Below are 18,558 nucleotides of genomic sequence, written 5' to 3' on the forward strand. Positions count from 1 at the left end.
GCTAGCTGGGTTGTCTTGGACCCTGGAGCTGATTATGATTACCTTCCAATTATCTGGGAGGAAGTTGTTGCTATGCTAAAAAGGTTCCTTGTTAGGCATGTATAATTTTGTTCCTGAGCTACTAAGACATGGCATGGGTAATTACTGGGAATTTACCCAGTTTTTATAAGCAATTGAAAGCAAATGCATCTCTTTTCCTGCTGAATTGATTCGTATATGCTTTTTACAGGTTCCTGAAAGTGTGTGGTTCAGAACTAGTGCGCCTGGAATTATCCTGTGGCCATTTCCTCAATGAGGCTTGTTTGGAGGTTATTGCTGACACATGTTTAAATCTGCAGGAATTAAATCTCTCCTCCTGTGATAAACTACCACCTCAGGCTTTCAACCACATTGCCAAATTGTTCAACCTTACACGTTTAATTCTTTATCGAACAAAAATAGAGGTACAAAAATCATTTTTCTTTCACCTTAACCAGTGTTAATGCACTCTTTGTAAAGACATAGTGAAAACATAGTAAACTATTTTAAACATATAGTAAACATCAGAGGAAGAGAAACTTTGGAATGTGATGTTTGAAAGGCTCAATAATGACTAATTCTGGTATAAATAGTAATTGCATTGGATCTGCTAGTATCAAAATATTCCTAGCTGTCACTGCATATTTATTCACATCAGTTTAAGGATTCTTAAAGTACAGTCATGTGAAAAAGTAAGTACAGGTAGTCCGCAACTTATGACCACAGTGGGGACCAGAAAATTTGTCATTAAGTGGTGTGGTTGTTAAGTGAGGCATCATGTGACCGCACCCGATTTTAAAGTTTTTGTGGCAGTCATTAAGTGAATCACTGTGGTTAAGTGGATCATGTGGTTCCCCATTGACTTTGCTTGTTGGAAGCCAGCTGGGCAAATGGCAATCACAAGACCCTAGGACTCTGTAACTGTCATAAATACATGACAGTTGCCAAGTGCCCAAATTTTGATCACGTGACCACAGGGATCCTGTGACTGTTGTAAGTGTGAAGACCAGTCGCAAGTCACTTTTTTCAGTGCCACCATAACTTTGAACAGTCACTAAATGAAGGGTTGTTAAGTTGACTACCTGAACACCCCATGTAAAGTTTTTATTTTCTTTTTTAAGGTATGTGGACATACCAATATTTTATTGTCATTCAAACAATATATAGATAAAGGTGATGTGATTGAACAAAAAAAAGACCTATGAAAAATGGACTTTGCAATCATTTATTCAACAACAAATAATAACAGATAAGGCATTTCCTTCTGTGGAAAAAGGAAGCACACCCTTACCTCTAATACCTGTTGCTGTCCCCTTTGGCAGAAACAACTTCAAATAAGCATTTCTTATAACTGTCTATCAATCTCTGACATTGACTGGAAGGAATTTTTTCCCGTTCTTCCTTGCAAATTTTTTTCAGCTGTGTGATGTTAAGGGGTTTCTTGCATACACAGCCTGTTTTAAATCACCCCCCAGCATCTTAATGAGATTTAGATTCAGGCTTTGACTTGGCCATTCCAGAACACTCAATTTCTTTTTTTTTTAGGGTCATTGTCATGTTGCAAAGTCTGCTTTCAGCTGAGTTTCAATCTTCTGACAGATGGTCTCATTATCCTCAAGCACCCCTCTGGTACAGTGAAGAATTCATAGTGGATTTTATGATGGTGACTGCCCAGGCCCCGATGTAGCAAAGCAGCCCCAAACCATAACATTTCTACCACTATGTTTTACAGTTGGTATCAGGTTTTTCTGATCAAATGCTGTCTCTGGTTTTTACCAAACTTGTCCTCTGGCGCTGTGGCCAAATACCTCCATCTTTTCCCTGTCTGTCTAGAGCATGTTGTTCCAGAAGTCCTGGTTTTTGCTTAGGTGTTCATCAGCAAGCTGCAATCTTGCCTGATATTCCTTCTGGACAGCAAAGGTTTCCTCCTCACACACCTCCCATATGGATCTGATTGGTGCAGCTTCTTTCTAACGGTAGACTCGTGCATTGTGACGTCAGTAGCAGCAAGAGCTACCTGTAGGTCACATGATGAAATTTTGAAATCTTAGAGACTTCTTTCAGCATCTTACACTTTGCTCTCAGCTGAACTTGCTGGCCTGGACAAGTTGACAGTTGTTTGAAATCTTTTCCACTTGTAGATGATCTTCTGGACAGTGGAATGATTGCTGTCCAGTTGTTTGGCACCTTTTTAAAACCATTCCCAGACTCATAGGCATCTATAACCTTTTTTCTGAAGGCCTCAGAGAGCTCTTTTGATGTGGGCATGATGATACCACACACGTCAACAACAAAGAATGTATCAAACTAAATGTCTGAGGTTTAAATAAGACAGGTCTCTTCCAGATCCTCTCTAACAATGTTTTAATTATTTGCACGTGATCTTTTGCACCTGATACTAATTTTAGGTATTTGCGGTAGTGATAAATATAGGGGTATACTTAATTTTTCCACATGTGAAATTTGCATTGGTGTTTATTTAAATTACAGAATGGATTACAAAATGTAAATGGTGCATGATATTCATTGTATTATATCCCCTTCATCTATTGGTATTTTTGAAATGAAAATCAAGTATCTGTATGTTGAAACATGTTGAAAAAATAAAAAAAATCAGTGGGGTATACTTACATTTTCACATGGCTATATATGGTGGTCTGTATATGATTTACTTCCTACAGTTTTATTGCATGTGTGGTATGGTGTGCTCTCTGATGTTATGTTGATTGCTATGTTGAATGTTGCCCTGAAATTCATTTAAGGAAGAATCAGCCCTGTTTCAGAAATCTATAATAATTGCAGTTTCTTGACAATGTGCATACTAAAAATGCCAGTATTCTATCAGTTATTACAGAACCATAAGACATTTGCTATTTCCAAGACCATGAAAGTGTTATTTTTGCTTATTTCTTTTTCTTCATCAGTTATAGAACCTGTTAGTAATATAGGTAGAAGCCACCTGTTGAACAAAATGCTTTTAGGCTGATCTTCACCAGCTAGTTACTTACATGTACGTATGCAGTCAGCATTCTGCAAGAATGCATTTTTTCCATTGCTGCCAATGGAAAATGCTCCTTTTTTAATACAAAGAAATGTAAGAAGAAAATACATATGTAATAGCATGTATGATTTTCAGTCTTAAATTACTTCCTCTGATTGCAACTTAATTGCTACCATATTTCATTTTGCCCATTGTCTCTCATTTTTGAATGTCTATGGCCAAGAATGGTCCAATTTTCAACTTTAGAAGTACCTTTAAAAGATATAAAGTCCTCTGTTTACACAGTCCAATTATTGCATTCTTTCACAAAATGCAGTGAGTGGTTTCCAGAATCAGAACACAATATGCAATTCATCTTCTGATTGTAAATAATTGTTAAAAGCTTCTTAACTTTGGGGACTACTTAACATAATTTATAATTTTGTTATAATCAGCCAATTGGTTAACTCTGTTCAATTGTAATCTTGCAATTATTATACACAGAATATTTTTGTGTAATGGTCTCACCATTTGCTAATACATAGCTTTAATCATTATTCATTTAATTTATTCATTAAATATGCATTCATAGCATGCATCCAGAATTTATTGGCTTGAATGTATTTAAGGTGCACAATGGACAATAAAAGTATATTGTCAACTTCTTATGAACCATGTAATAATTGTGTGCATGTGTATACTTGATCTGATGTATATCTCCATTTGTGTTTGCACTTTTGTGTTGAAGCCAAAGTTTCTGTTTGAAAAATATCAATTATATACTTCTAATACTTGAATTAACTGGGATCAGCATTGAGTTATAGTCCAGATGAAATGGGATTGCCTGTATTGAAAATAGGACCTACCAAATCGCTGTATATCCTTGATGTTTGAAGTTGGAAGTCACTTCTTTTTGTAATCTATTTAAAAAACAATTCTCTTGTGTTTTTACACTTTTTAGTTCTTCTTTGTAGTTTTTTGTTTTTCTGTATCTTTTATCTTTTTCTGAAATTTAATAAAATTATTTTTAAAAAAAGAAAGAAAAGGAAATAGGACCTACCAAGTGCAGTAATGGTTTCAGGTTCTACTTAGGACTGCTAGGATAAAGATCCAATCAGTGTTTGAAATATACAGAATTTCTTTCCATCTTTGATACGTAAAAACCTCAAGAAGCTAGTAATGCCATGTCAAGGGTGGAGAACTTTTTGATTGTTGAGAACTGCATTATGTTTTGGGAGCCCAAGCACCACCATGGGAAGACCAATGATCTCAGTTGAGTGGAAAATGGATTTGAGGGAGGATCTTTGGAGAGTGTTTTAACTTTTAAACTACACTAAGCCATGTTCTGTCATGGCTCAGAATGTGTGGTCATTTGTTTGGTGGCTCAGAATGGGTTGTCATGTGTTTCATGGCTCAACTTGATGACAGATGATGTTACTGAGGAAGTTACCTATTTATATTTGTGTGTGCTAAATAGCTGTATTGGCAATTATCATATTAACTTCACATTGCAGCAGGTAGACTGACTCATGTTTAAAACTGGAAAATCAGGCAAAGTTATAAAACTTAATGAGTTTTTGTCAGTTTTCTTTCATGTAACTTTTTATTTTATTCGCTAAAAATCCTGAAAAGGCATGGTAGAGCTTTTGTAAAGACTTAAATCAAATGAATATATACAACTTGTGAGATTACATTGAAAGGCAATAGATTTGAATCTTTACTGCACTATAAGCAATGCATAAATTTTGCTTGTCTTTGTTATTCTTTTCCTGTCAGTTTTTGTAAATTAAGAATTATAACATCTAAAAAAATAATTGGAAAGAGAGAAAATGTTTAGGAAACGATAAATTGCTAATTTGAGTTGGTATAGTATGCATGCCTGTGTGTGTTAAAAGTTATCCATAAATTCAAAGTAGCCATTTTTCAAGGTGCATCTGATATTCTGGTACAGTCTGTTTCTTTCTCTCTCTCTCTCTCTTTCATGATGTGGCAGTTCACTGTGAACATGCTTAAAATGGCAACAACATGAATGTAAAGTGCACGTTATATTTGTTTCCATCTGCATGTTGCTTGTGACAGGTGCTCAATGATTGTCAGTATCCTTGTCAGCAAGACCATCCTGTGACATTAAAGTCACCAACTCGATCCTGATGCTGTGTGACTCTATTGGCAGTTCCATCAGACTGTAGCTGATCACTGAATGTCAGAGATGCTCTGCTTTTCTAGGATGTCACCAGCCCTCTGTGTTTTTGGTTTGGCCTTGCTTGTTGTTTGAACTTACCAGACTTCTAAGAGTTCTCCTGAGGGAAAAGAGCTGATAGGTCAAGGGAATAAAGGTGTCTTCAGGGCATGCAAAACCATATCCACAGTGACTTATTATATAAAGGGTTGTAATGATTACCTTGACTATAGGCCAATCAATGGTTAGAGCATCTGGGGACTCATTAAATGGTATTTGTGGTGTCTGTTTCCTAGGTTTTGAGCTGAATTTCAGGGAAAGTGGTGACAGCCTTTAATGTCTAATTGACCCTTCTTCTTTATGTTTGCTTTCTATATTTGCTTCTGATGTGTTCCCTAATGACAGCAAACAGCACTGCTCAGCATTCTGAACTTCTGTTCAGAACTTCAGCACCTCAGCCTGGGGAGCTGTGTGATGGTAAGTTTTTAAAGTTATGACATGTGATGATGCTGCCCAAATTTACTGGCTTGGTCCCAGAATTAACAATTTATTACAACTTTTCTTCTGATACAAATACACCTGTAGCTGATTGAGGGTGTGAGTATATGCTTGAAAGTTGCCCTTATTTACCAGATTTAAGGTTATCTTGGGCCTGACCATTTTGCTTGTATGACAGGAATTATAGAAGCTTATAATCCAACCTCCCCACCCCCACAAAAATCATGAACAGTTACTCTCTGTTATGAAGCCTTCCTATAAGAAATATTGGGAGTTTTGAGTTTAAGGCTCTATTTTCAATCCAGATTTTTCTAGCTCATTTGAAGGAGAAAATGTTTCAAGAATTAAGCCAAGGATGTTTGACTTTGTTCTATCCATTATGGTTATGGAATATGTAAATGAATGCTTATTTGAGATCTACAACCACAGAATAAGTGAAAAGAAAAAAGAAAAATATCTGTCCTTGTTTGAAATTTGGCTTACATAAACAATAGAGTGTAGCTAGTTAAATACAAATCCATGAAGAATTTTCAAGTGTCAGGTTGTTCACATGCAGGATTCTCTGTATAAATATGATAGTTTACATATCACTTCAGTGTACTCTTTTCTCTGCATAAATACTAGCATATCTTACTACTTGATGTAGATGTGAAAACAAAACTTGTTTCTACAAACGTTACTTTTTAATTTCTTGCGTGGTATATAATGCCAACCTATTGAAGTTTTCCTGGTTTTTTTGCATGTTATTTGTTTTTTTCTCCTCCAGTTTGGGAAAAAATCCCAAGAATTGAATTCAGTAATTTATTCTCTAATCACCCTGTGTATTAGATTACTGTACTGCGATGTACTCTCAATGGCTTCTGTTATGAGACAGCTTAGAAACTTCCATTAGTTCAAAATGAGACTACCTAGTTTCAAAGTAAGAGTAAAGTCAGTCTAGACCATATTACATTTATACTGTGCAAATTTCACTCCTTGGCCAGTGTGCTTGTGACCTCAGTTTAAAGTGCTTTTTGATGATAATTTTGATAACTTTCTTCCAGATAATTTCCCCATTTTGGAATTGTTCTTCAAGTCCAGGGATCACTAAAAATATGGGGATCAGGACTTGAAGCAGGACTTTTTCAGCAGACAAACTCTAGAGCAGCCATTTAAGGAAGATCCACCTGAATTGTTTTATTTTTTTTTTAATTTTCTATCTCTGAGGACACAAAGGCTTAAAAGTCCAACTGTATGTTGAATGGAATTGTGTGCTAAAAATTGTTATTTTGCTGATGAATGTTGAACAGGAATCGTTTTTGGCTACAAGGTCTTGCAGGTCAATTAAATAGCTGATACTTATTTTTTTATTCTGAACCTGTAGCCTAGAAAAAGTATAGATATTATTAGATATCTACAGTGAGAGTAGATAGTACAATTTGTTTTTAAAAAATATTTTTAATGTGACAGATTGAGGACTATGACACAATAGCTAGTATGATGGGAGCGAAATGCAAAAAACTTCGAACACTGGATTTATGGCGATGTAAAAACATTTCTGAAAATGGAATAGCAGAACTGGCTGCTGGCTGTCCACGGTTGGAGGAGCTTGACCTTGGCTGGTGCCCGACTCTTCAGAGCAGCACAGGCTGCTTTGCAAAACTTGCCCGTAAACTCCCCAATTTGCAAAAGCTCTTTCTGACAGCCAACCGGTCTGTGTGTGACTCTGACATAGAGGAACTTGCTGCAAATTGTACTAATCTTCGGCAGCTTGATATTTTGGGTAAGTAACCACAAGAACATTTAATTCTCCTGCAAGTTAATTTATTGTTATCAGTGTCAGAAGAGAAAATAATGGGTTGAATAGAGATGCAAAATTACGGGTTGAATAAAGACGTGATTTTGAAATACTATGTTTAGGGATCTCCTCTTTCCTGATAACAGATTGCTACGTAAAAGCAGTTGATACCAGAGACCTTCATGGCTTCAAAGAATCATTGGTATTGGGATAAATCAGTTTAATTCCAAATTCTTTGATTAACAAAATTGAGAACATTTGTCTAATTACTTATTCTTTTGCTGCTACTTTTTCTTTTGAAAAAAACAAAAGATCTAGGGTTGTGTGTGTGTGTGTGTGTTTTAATGAATTCCTGAAATCCATTCAAGTACTATTGCCAGCTTTGAGAAACTCTTGGAATTGTAATAGTGCATGACAGGATATATTTGTGAAGTGGGAACCTTATGATAAAAGAGTTTCTTGAAGAGCAGAGAACAAAACTACTTCTTTTAAAAAGAAATTTAAATGTTAATTTCAAAATTAATAAATGTCAATTGTCAATTGTGCTGCGATTGTACAGTTTTACATACTTAAAAGTGTAGTTCTGTATATTAATGTAGTTTGCCACTAACCTGGATGTTTCTGGAGTTTCCAGTCTGGCTTTCAGCCCTGGTGTTCCTTGATAGTGTTTCCATCCAAGTACTAATCTTGCTTTACTTCTGAGCCCAGACACGTTTAGCCAAGTGTTATCATTTGCTGAAACTTGAATCTACGACCTCACCCACCAAGTCACTTGGGAGGCTTGGGAACTTTCAAAAAACCTTGGGGACAAAAGATTCATGTTAGCTTATTTTCCCATTTTCTACTATCCTTTTATGTTCCTCCCCATTATTCTGGAGCTTCCCTGACTTCCAAAGAGGTTTTTCAGAAGACAGTGGAAAGGAAGACAGAGAACAGGAAGCTTTCCTTCTAACTGCATTACATTACTCTGACTTACATATCTGTGCTTGGTTGTAAGTTCTCTTACCCATAAAACGATCCCAATTTTATAGGGAAAAAATAAAGCAGTGTATGCAGTAACAGTCTTTGCTGGTTTAGTTATAATTTACACAAGCTGCATTTTCCGTCAGCAGTGGAAGTTTAATGCTATTTTCTTTTATTATACTTGACTCATTGGCTGACATTTGCAGGTGACACAATGCCTACATATTATTTTGCATGCAGTCTTTATTGTAAGTAAGAATTTACAAATAATGGAGCTATATCGTTCAGGTGACACAGAGGCAAAACACACACACCCATTGTAAAAACACACAAACACACCACGCACTGTCAGAAAAAAGCCAAAGTATGTTAGATGCCTCATGGGCAAAATACTCTCCTTGCTGCGCTCTTCTGTCTGTGTGAGACTTTCAGAATGTCTCCACTTTCTCCCAGTTTACTCTGCTGGTGTTCCTGGAAGGGTAGTGCCTTTCAGAAGTAAGTGCCGGGGTACCGTTGTCTACCCTTCTTATTTTCTAAGGGTGCTTTGGAGGTCCTTGTAGGCATGGTGGAGCTAGAAGTCAGCACTTTATTTTGAAGCATGAAAAATGTTCAGCTTCATCTTAAAAATAAAATAAAAATAAAAAACAGGTGGGGCAGGAAGCTTAGTAGGAGATATAGGCGACCTTTTTGTGGCCAGCTTCTTTTCCAGTTCCAGGATGCTTATCACGGCCTTCATTTTTTGGGGGAAAGTGATTTGTTGGGTTTGTCATCACTGCAGTCCTTTTAAGTGATAGATTTGTTTGTATACTTTGTATTAATTCACTGTACAAAATACCTTGAAAGTTACTGCTGCAGAATGTTTGTGGAACGACTGTAGCTAAATATGAAATATGTTATTGTTTCTTTCTAAATATTGATGTCAGAACTCTCCAGTGCTCAAGGTTTCATTACAACCATAAATAAACAACATAAACACTAGAAAAATCTGCATCTGCTGCTGTTAAATGCATCAGTACACCCCCTCTCCACACCCAGCACAAAAATATGCTACCTTGCTGAGTTAAATTTCTGCCACGTAAAACATTTAAATCTCTTCTGTAGAGAAGAACAAATCTCTTTTCAACATCTCTTTTGACAACAAGCTAGTTTTATCCTTTCTCGGGTCTCCCTTTCCTGCTGTCAGTTATAATGAGAAATTAACAGCAAGAGAAAAAAGGTTCCGCAGTAAAATGTTTAAATCTCATGACGATAGGAGTCCATGCAAAAATACTTACGCTGGAGAGGTATTTATTTGTTACGTTTGTACCATGCCTTTCATTCAGGAGTTCAAGGCAGTGTGTGGAGGAGTCGCTCCTTCTCCCCACTACAACAACTCTGTGAAGTAGTTTGGGCTGAGAGCGAATGACTGGCCCAGATGAGTTGCTGTGGCTGAGAGCGGCTTGAACCTGGATTTCCGGACCCTGGTCCCATACCTGCCAATCAGATAGTAGGTACAAATGAAGAATGCGCTCCACATGGGGCTGCCCTTGAAGAGTATCCGGAAGCTCCAGCTGGTGCAAAATGCAGCCGCGCGGGCGATCTTGGCTTTCCCAAGAGCAGCACACGTCACCCCTTTGCTCCGCGAGCTGCACTGGGTGCCAGTCTGCTTCCGGGTCCAATTCAAGGTGTTGGTTATCGCCTTTAAAGCCCTGCATGGCACGGGTCCAGGCTACCTAAGGGACCGTCTCCTCCCCGTTACATCAACCCATCCCACCCGGTCATGCAGAGAGGGCATGCTAGGGACCCTGTCTGCAGGAGAACTCCATCTGGCGGGGTCCAGGAGGCAGGCCTTCTCTGCAGCAGCCCCTGCCCTTTGGAATATCCTTCCCCCAGAAGTGAGATTGGCTCCCTCCTTCCTGGACTTTAGGAAACAGCTAAAGGCCTGGTTCTGTTATCATGCCTGGGGCGGGAGGGAGAGTAGCCATTCCTGGGGATGGTTAGTTTCTTAGAAGGATCCTGTTCTGCCTGCAAATCATAAAGAACTTCCAGCCATCGAGGTTTTTATTATATTTGTTGTATTGTGTATTATTGTGTTTTACAGTTTTATATTTTTCTTTATGTTTTATTGTAAACTGCCCAGAGTCCCTTTTGGGAGATGGGCGGTGATAAATTTGATTAATAAATAAATAAATAAAAAAAGAAATGTCTGTATGTACAAGTTTGCCAATTGTCTGCCTTTGGAAACATCACCTCCCCTTTTGGATAGTGCTCAGGTGTCGCTTACCTCCATCCCTGCTTTTCCCCTCCTCTTCCTTTGTGGTTGCTAATACTGAGATGCTTGTTAATACTGAAGTTCAAAGATGGGTAATATGTGAAAAGGGTATAGTTCTGTTCTTTGCTTGCAGAGCAACATATGCAGAACCATTATGTGATCACATAAACTGCAACATATGTTTGGATTATGCTTAAATAAGGGCATAAAACATGCTCCAGAAAAATAAACTTCCACTTGATATTTTGACTGCAGCCAGGCAGCATAAAGTACAGTTTAGGAGAATGTGGTGGGTTTAACCATCTGTATGCACCCTACCTAAATTGCTATCTCAGTTCATTGAATTAAAAACAGTAATTCTAGCAAAGTTCACACACATTTAAAAGCCCTAATATGTAAAACCATTCAGGCATGAAAGGAGGAACAACAATGCATTCTTCTTTTGTACAAGAATACTTAACTGCTTCTTAGATGCTATAAACTAAAAAAATGCCTCCCACATTTTCCTAGAATGCCAAAAGCTCCAACTGTCCCCCTTGTGCCTGTCAAAACCATCAGCTTACTTGACAGTTTCAAAAAGCAGTTACTCAGTTTCTGTACAGAAATAAGCACATTAAAAACATCACCCCCGCTAGAGAGAGGCAGTAACATACCTGTATTTCTCAGCGTTTCCATTATGAGGATTTCCTCAACCATTCTTCCCCTCTAAGTCAGAAAATGGGGCACAAGGAGCTTGGCCTGATTCAAAAGCCCTCTGAATGCAGTCGTTGTATTCAGACTGTTGGGAAGGAGATGGCCAACCTGCTTTTTTGTCTGGGCCCTTCCTGTTGCTAGCCTAGTTTCTTTCCACCGTTAGTCTGAAGTACCTGTGGCTGCTGTTATTTTATTATTTATCAATGGTATAATCCCCAGTAGGGGAAAACAATACAGTCTAACGTTGTTCATCTTCTACAATACAATATTGCTCATACTATACAACTAATTTTATTTGTTTTTATTCAAAGACTCTTCAATTAATAAGGAATATGCACTCAAATAGTATGTTTGTGATACGTACTTTATCCTTAAATGAAATCAGTGTCAAATATGACGCTGAGAAATCATCCTGAACTGCGTACTAGCCAAGATTTACTGTTCACATTGTACTCATTTTAAGTAAGATAGGCTTGTAGTTACATTGTAAATATGCAACAGATTACAATCTAGCTATGCTGTCTTGGTCATTGCTATTTACCACTTGGCCTGAAGCACAGATATACCACATTACTACCTTAAGTAAGCCACATTTTACCACAGGAGATTTTTGTGCTGCACGTTCTGTAATCAGCATTTGTGGTAACTGTGATACTAACTGGCCCACATAACTGATATGATGGAATCAATACTACACAGGTTCATTGAGCAGACTCTCTAGTTGTTTTGGAAAAGGGAAAGAGTAGTTAGTGCAAAAGGGGGTAAAATGGACCCCTATAACAAACTCATGAGATTAAATAGTGTGAATGTTATGATTTGCCAAGCCATCCAGTAAATTGTAGGGTTGAATGAAGATGTGATTCTTTCATATCTATTCCATATTGGCTCAATATTATTTAATTTATATTCCCACTTTCTATTTATTCCAGCATTCAAAGTGACTTCTAAGAAATTCAGAGTATAAAACAAAAATAACATTTGGAGGTATTAGAAATGCTCTACTTTTTACTATGGGTTGCAGTAGGAAAAAAGTATTAAAAGTAAAGCTTAGTATTAATTAGGAACATTATAGCTTTCCTTAAGTAGCACAGTGTATTTTGTTTCTTTAAATATTAATTTGTTTCTTTAACTTTTTGTTCTCTTTCTTTTCCAGGCACAAGAATGGTAAGCCCTGCTTCTTTAAGAAAATTGCTGGAGTCTTGTAAAGAATTGTCCTTACTTGATGTGTCCTTCTGTTCACAAATTGATAACCGAGTTGTCCTAGAACTGAATGCCAACTTTCCTAATGTGCTCATCAAGAAGAGCTTCACTCAGTGACTCAATTCATATGCTGCTATATAGAACTGATTTGATAATTCTGCTTCCTGTGAATTTGTAATTATTTTTTCAAAGAGAAAATATATTTTTTCTGAGGCATGGGGAAAAGGTTAATTCATAATATGAAGGTAAAGTGTGAAATCAAAGATTTAAATAATGGTCAACCATTATTCCTGATACTAGACTTGGCAAATGATTAAAGTGTAAAGCATCTTGTAAATGGAAGAGCATATACGTGTAAATGTTTATTAAGCATTTAATCTTACTAGGATATTAGTATTAAAATAATACAGTTGAGAAGTGGAAGATAAAATCATTTTAAGTTTTGACATTCATTTTTAAGATGCAAATGTGCTTTGGAAGAATTTAGAACATGAATGTCTTGAAGTATGAAATCTATTTTATTCAAATAGTTTCATAAATCCATTCAGACTGGTATTTGTAGTGAGAGCCTTGGCATTTCTAGTATATGCAGTATAATTAGTTGATTATCTTGGAATTTATTTACCATATAATATTTTATTTATATATTTATTTTTAAGTGGCTGTTTCACTAGACTGAAGAGAACAGCCCAAAAGTTCCCTGACAGTCTCTCAAGGAGCTGAGAATTTCTCCCCAAATTTCATTTGGGGGGCTTCTTTTGGTAGCAAGGAAATTCTTACTACAGTGATATCCTATCTTGTCTTTTCTGTTATGATATAATCAGTCATGAAGCAGGAGGAAGAAGAGTAGTGTGCCTTTTGGAGTGTTTCTCTTTACTCACTATTTGAATTCCAGTACAAGGTACAACATTAAGGGGTGTCATTATTGTGGAATATTAGCAAGTGTGTTTAGAATTGAGAGTTTAGAACTGCATTAATATGATAAGGATTGCCAACTTTAATCCAATAATCATTTGTGCAGAAAAAAATGGATTCCCAAATTGATTAGTAGTCTGAAAACATATTTAAAGCAGTGTCTTTACTTATACAGCAATTTGGTTGGAACTCTTTGTTACACATAAAATGAAATATCCAAATTATCGGTATTATAACTTATATCTTTTTTTCTTTCTGTCTCTTTAATCGTATTAATCGTATTCATATAATAATTGTTTGAGCTTTGTCTAAAATAACTCAGATATTTGAGTTGTGTTCAATTGTGTCCATTTTCTTCCAGAGTTATATTTCTAGTGGGATGGACTTCTCTTTCCATGATCTCCAAACCTCTCCAGAGGGTTGGGAGATTCTCATGGACTGTTTGTGGATTTAGGAGGGAGGAAAGAAGGGAAGCCAACTTGGCCAAGTAAATGTTCATTTGTGTAACACTGAATGTAGTCTTTTAATTTTTTATCCGTAGTGCTAGCACTGAACCTTACAATTCACTAGTGGACAGACCACCAGTTTTGATCAGTGATCAGGAGCACATAACAGATCCTCTTACAATGCATACTTTGATTTTAAAGCATGCTGGAAACTAATTTCTGTTCTTTCCAATTCAGATTATTAAGTCAGCTCTTGTAGAAACAAACATTTCACTAATCTTTGGGAAATCCACTGCAGTTCAAAAATATTACTCTTGTAGCTTTCATTTTCCCCAGCTCAATGAAGTCACCCAGAAACATCTGAAAAATAGAATGTAGTTTTTTGGCAGTAGTGGTTGCTTCTGATCAAACCTAGAATTTAAGCATGAGGCTATTGCCAACCTTCCTCACTGCTGCCACCTCTTCTCTCTCCCATCTCAAGTTAAGTTTTGGCCAGTGATGACAGAAAAACGTTTCTGAGAAAGCTTCTTTTTTTTCCTGAGAAAACTAATCATGAAGCAAGCCAAGGAAAATCACGATTACATTGTCAGTCCTATTTCTGAAATACTTGTTTTCATATGAACTACCATGATACTATTGATTTAGATTCTATGTCAGAATCTCTAGATGGTTTTATTCCTTTCATTTCTCTGGGACTTAAACATGTATAATTATTTTTGCATTGTATTTGCACTCTATTGATGCTACTTCAGAGCCAACAGTAAAGCAGGCAGTAAGTATTTCTTCACGAATGTATTTTCATTCTTAAGAAAGATGCTTGTGTGCTGAATACAGTATTCAACAAAAATCTTAAGATCAGTAAGGAGGGTTTCCTGAATAAAAAGGGATCCAAAGTATTAATGTGCAGTTCTCTGAAAAAGTACTTGCCTCTTTTCAGGTTTTCTGAATTTTTACGTATCTTTGCAATGAATTTTATCAAAGCTTCATGTGGAGCCTGCTAACAGAAAAGGAATCTGAATGAATAAATAACAATAAGGTTTAGTACTTGTGTCATTTATTAATTAAGCAAAGTGATCCAGTCTTTGCCTCTTTAGATTCAGTCGCTACATGCAACATCTTTAGCTGTAATAAACTGAACACTTGATTCATCTCTCACATTACTTTGTAAGAATTTTGATCCATTCTTTCATGGTGAATTACTTCAGGATTTGAGGGCCCTCTAGCATGAATTGCTAAGTTCAAGTCATGTCACAATATTTATATGGGGTTTAGGCCTGGATTTTGACTTGCCCGTTCTAAAACATTGAATTTGTTCTTCATTCAGTTTTAGACTTTTTCTTGTAGACTTTGGTGTTTGATTGAAGTAATTATAATGCTGTATAATTCATTTTTGCTTCAGCTGATGGACGGAAGACCTGATATTCTATTGTAGAATTCTCTGATAGAAAACAGAATTTATACTTTCTTCAGTGAGAGCAAGATATTTAGATCCCCAACCATGACACTTACATCTCCTTGCTTAACAGTTGGTATGCCATTCTTATACATAATAACACCCATATAGCTCCAAAAGTTCCATTTTAAACTAATATTTCCTTCGAATGTTCTTCTAGAAGTCTGGAGATTTATTTAGGTGCTTTTTAGCAAATGTGAAATTGCCTTTTTAGCAAACTTGAGACTGTGTTCTTCTTAGTTAGCCATGGCTCCTCTCCTGCTATTCTCATTTGAATCTCATTTTTGCCCACTATTTTTCTGATCCTGAATGATGAACCCTGGCTTCGGCCAAAGTAAGAGAGGTCTGCAGATCCCTGGATATTTTTCCATGGCTCTTTGTAACTTTTTTGGATTGTTTTATTCTATCCTATTGGAGTGATTTTGACAGATGGCCATTCTTGAGAAGATGTAACTGTTTCAAACTGGGTCTGGATTGGTGGAGCCTGAGAGCATTAGAAATGGTTTTATAACCTTTTGCGGCTGATAGGAATCAATGATTTTTTACAGTGGTCTTCAAAAAATTTTTTAGTATGGCATAATGTGCATCTGGGATCTTTGTGGTGAGAACTCCACTATAAAGAGGGTGGCCAGGGTTCATGGCAAATTCTGATTGTTTAATATACTTACAACTGGCCTTAGTTATCCCTTTAATTAAATCAAGTGAAGCAATTAAGTCAATTGCTTTTTCCCATCGTAAGTTGGATGATTTGTTTTAATGAAATAAAGAATTACCTAACTTTCCTAATTTTTGTTCACTCAAATTCCCTTCATGTATCAGAAGGACACATGTGAAGCTCTGAGAACGTTCAGGGGCAAAGATGCAAAAATTCAGAAAATCCAAAAGGGGGCATTTTTTTTTAACAGAACTGTAAAGTATCAGTTGGATTTTTTTTCTTGAAACACTTAATGAAACATTCAGAAAACAGAAAATCTGTTTTACTTTAATGTACATTTTCAAAATTTTTCATTCTGCAGAAAATTCAAGATCTGAAAGGAGAATATGTGTTAATCTATACATCCTGACAGTGATGCTGCCCTAGAGAGTCAGTCCAGTTTCTTTCATTCAGTTATTTCTGTGAATTGGAGATAATATAGGATGGTTAGTGAAAAGGGATTTTTCCCCTGGAGGTCAGGTATTAGGGTACATGACTGTATTTATTTGGGTTTAGACAATTATTACTGACAACTAAAAGGTATACAGTGATTGCTGGAACTTTTTTCTCCATTGTGGCAGTGACAACTGGCAATATTCATGCACTATCCTGTTCAATTTAAGATTCTTCCATATTTTTGTTTATTAGCCTATGTGATCACATAGATAAAATAAAGTGTGTTTGTGTCATTCAGTTGTTAAAAGGTTTAAATCTGGACTTTCTATTTTGCTGACAGCCCCTAAACGTGCTTTTTTTGTTTTGCATTTTAAAATATATTTTGAAATATGAATTCAGTACAATTAAGGATTATATTTATACATAACATATTTATACTGTAACATGAGATGACTGCTCATTTGGATTGTGCATATTTACAAATATTAATATTTTAAAACTTCTATGTTGCTCATGGTGAGCATGTTTGATTTTTAAACAAACATATGGATATATGTAACTGTAAAATAATACTAAGACAATAGTGATTAAAAGTTGTGCCTTCCATTTTTATAACCAACAGAATGTAGAAGGATTCTTAAGTGGAGAGTAACTGTCACTGAAATCAGTGAAAAAAAATGTTTTATTTAGGATACAACTATCTCTGTTTATATCCCAAAGTTACTGTGCTTCATAAAAACTAGACTAGAGCCATAATGTTTGTCCAAAAATGAATTAAACTCTGTCAAGATTGTATGTTTGCTGTTCATTATCCTGAATACTGATAAAATACTCTGTGCTGTTACCACTCAAATGAATGTTTCATTGGAGCTCTTTGAAAGAAATGTGGAAGATTAACATCTGGGGGTGGGTGGGATGTGATTGGATCTTGAAGTGACTGGACCCGGTCTTTGAAGAAAAGCTTCCTTGGAAATGGAAAGTAGTCTTTCAAGTATCCTGCGGATACAGAGCTCAGTGATTCTGGGCTGCAGTACAGAAGTTCCACACACACATTTGTCAAAGAGCTGTAACGCACTTAACCAGAATGACCGAATGATGCATGGGTTACTGCCCTCAGGATAATATTTGCTGCCACCACCTTCTTACCCAGACTCAGAGGAGCAAGGCTAAGGGTGTCCACAGTGACAGACACTGGCTTCAAAATGGCACATGCGACCGGGTAAGCAGAGCCCTTCCCCTTTCTTATGTGCATGCAATGCATGCTAAAAAGGGGCAGGGCTTTAAACACCCAGTCACGTGCTTAGGGGACACATGACAAGGCCAAAAGAAAGAAAAATGTCCCTCCTGTTTTACTAATAGAGGAACTCAAGGGAATTTAAGGCCTTCTGGGAGATGTTCCCCAATACACAAATTGGCACCAAAACAATCTGTTTATAATAATATTTAGAGGCCATTAAAAATGTACAGCAGCAAGAAAAATATGTATGGATGTTATACAGAAAGATTAGGCTTCAAAAGAGATAGTAGGAACTAAGGAACCATGAATAGGCCCATCTAAGAAAGATCAGTCTGAAGGAAAGTGATGATGCTTGAGACATACGAACTGTAACAGCCCTCTGTACAGTTACTGCACCCAGGAGTATGGAGGGGTTAGATTTACTCCTGCATTCTGGAAATTTTGCCTCATAGTTTGGGCAGAAGAATTTTTTTTAAATTTATTAAGATTTTTTTCATAGAGCAAAAGACGTATCAAAATAAAAAAGGAAAGTGCAAGAAAAGAAAAAAGCTAAAGAAATACATGAATAACTTCTGACCTTTTCAATAGATAATTACAATCTTACTTAGATGTTACACAAGTCACTTCAGCTGCTCATTTAATCCACATCTTTCTTAAAAGATCCATGAATAATCCATATTTACATACTTTCTTCAAATCCATAAATAATCATTTCATTTCATTTCTTCTTTTAGCAAAAAGTCCATGCAAAGTTTCCAGTATTTCAGAAAACTTTTTCTTTTCTCTGACCAAACAGGTCAATTTTGCCATTTCTATGAATTCTGACATTTTCACAATCCATTCCTCCAATGTGGGGAT

General features: G+C 36.4%; 1 protein-coding gene across 3 annotated transcripts in view; it reads left to right on the forward strand.

Moving 5' to 3' along the window:
* The window catches only part of FBXL4 (F-box and leucine rich repeat protein 4), a 35,089-nt gene extending 17,773 nt beyond the window's left edge, over positions 1 to 17,316 (forward strand). For all 3 annotated transcript variants that reach the window (XM_063311792.1, XM_063311800.1, XM_063311808.1), the window contains exons 5-8: positions 230 to 443; positions 5,583 to 5,654; positions 7,125 to 7,437; positions 12,513 to 17,316. In XM_063311792.1, coding sequence (XP_063167862.1) covers positions 230 to 443; positions 5,583 to 5,654; positions 7,125 to 7,437; positions 12,513 to 12,676 — 763 coding nt within the window. In that variant the 3' untranslated portion in view covers positions 12,677 to 17,316. The remainder of the gene's footprint in view (positions 1 to 229; positions 444 to 5,582; positions 5,655 to 7,124; positions 7,438 to 12,512) is intronic.
* The last annotated feature ends 1,242 nt before the right edge of the window (positions 17,317 to 18,558 follow it).

The sequence above is a fragment of the Candoia aspera genome, chromosome 1 (genome assembly GCF_035149785.1).
Source record: "Candoia aspera isolate rCanAsp1 chromosome 1, rCanAsp1.hap2, whole genome shotgun sequence".
Taxonomy (NCBI): domain Eukaryota; kingdom Metazoa; phylum Chordata; class Lepidosauria; order Squamata; family Boidae; genus Candoia; species Candoia aspera.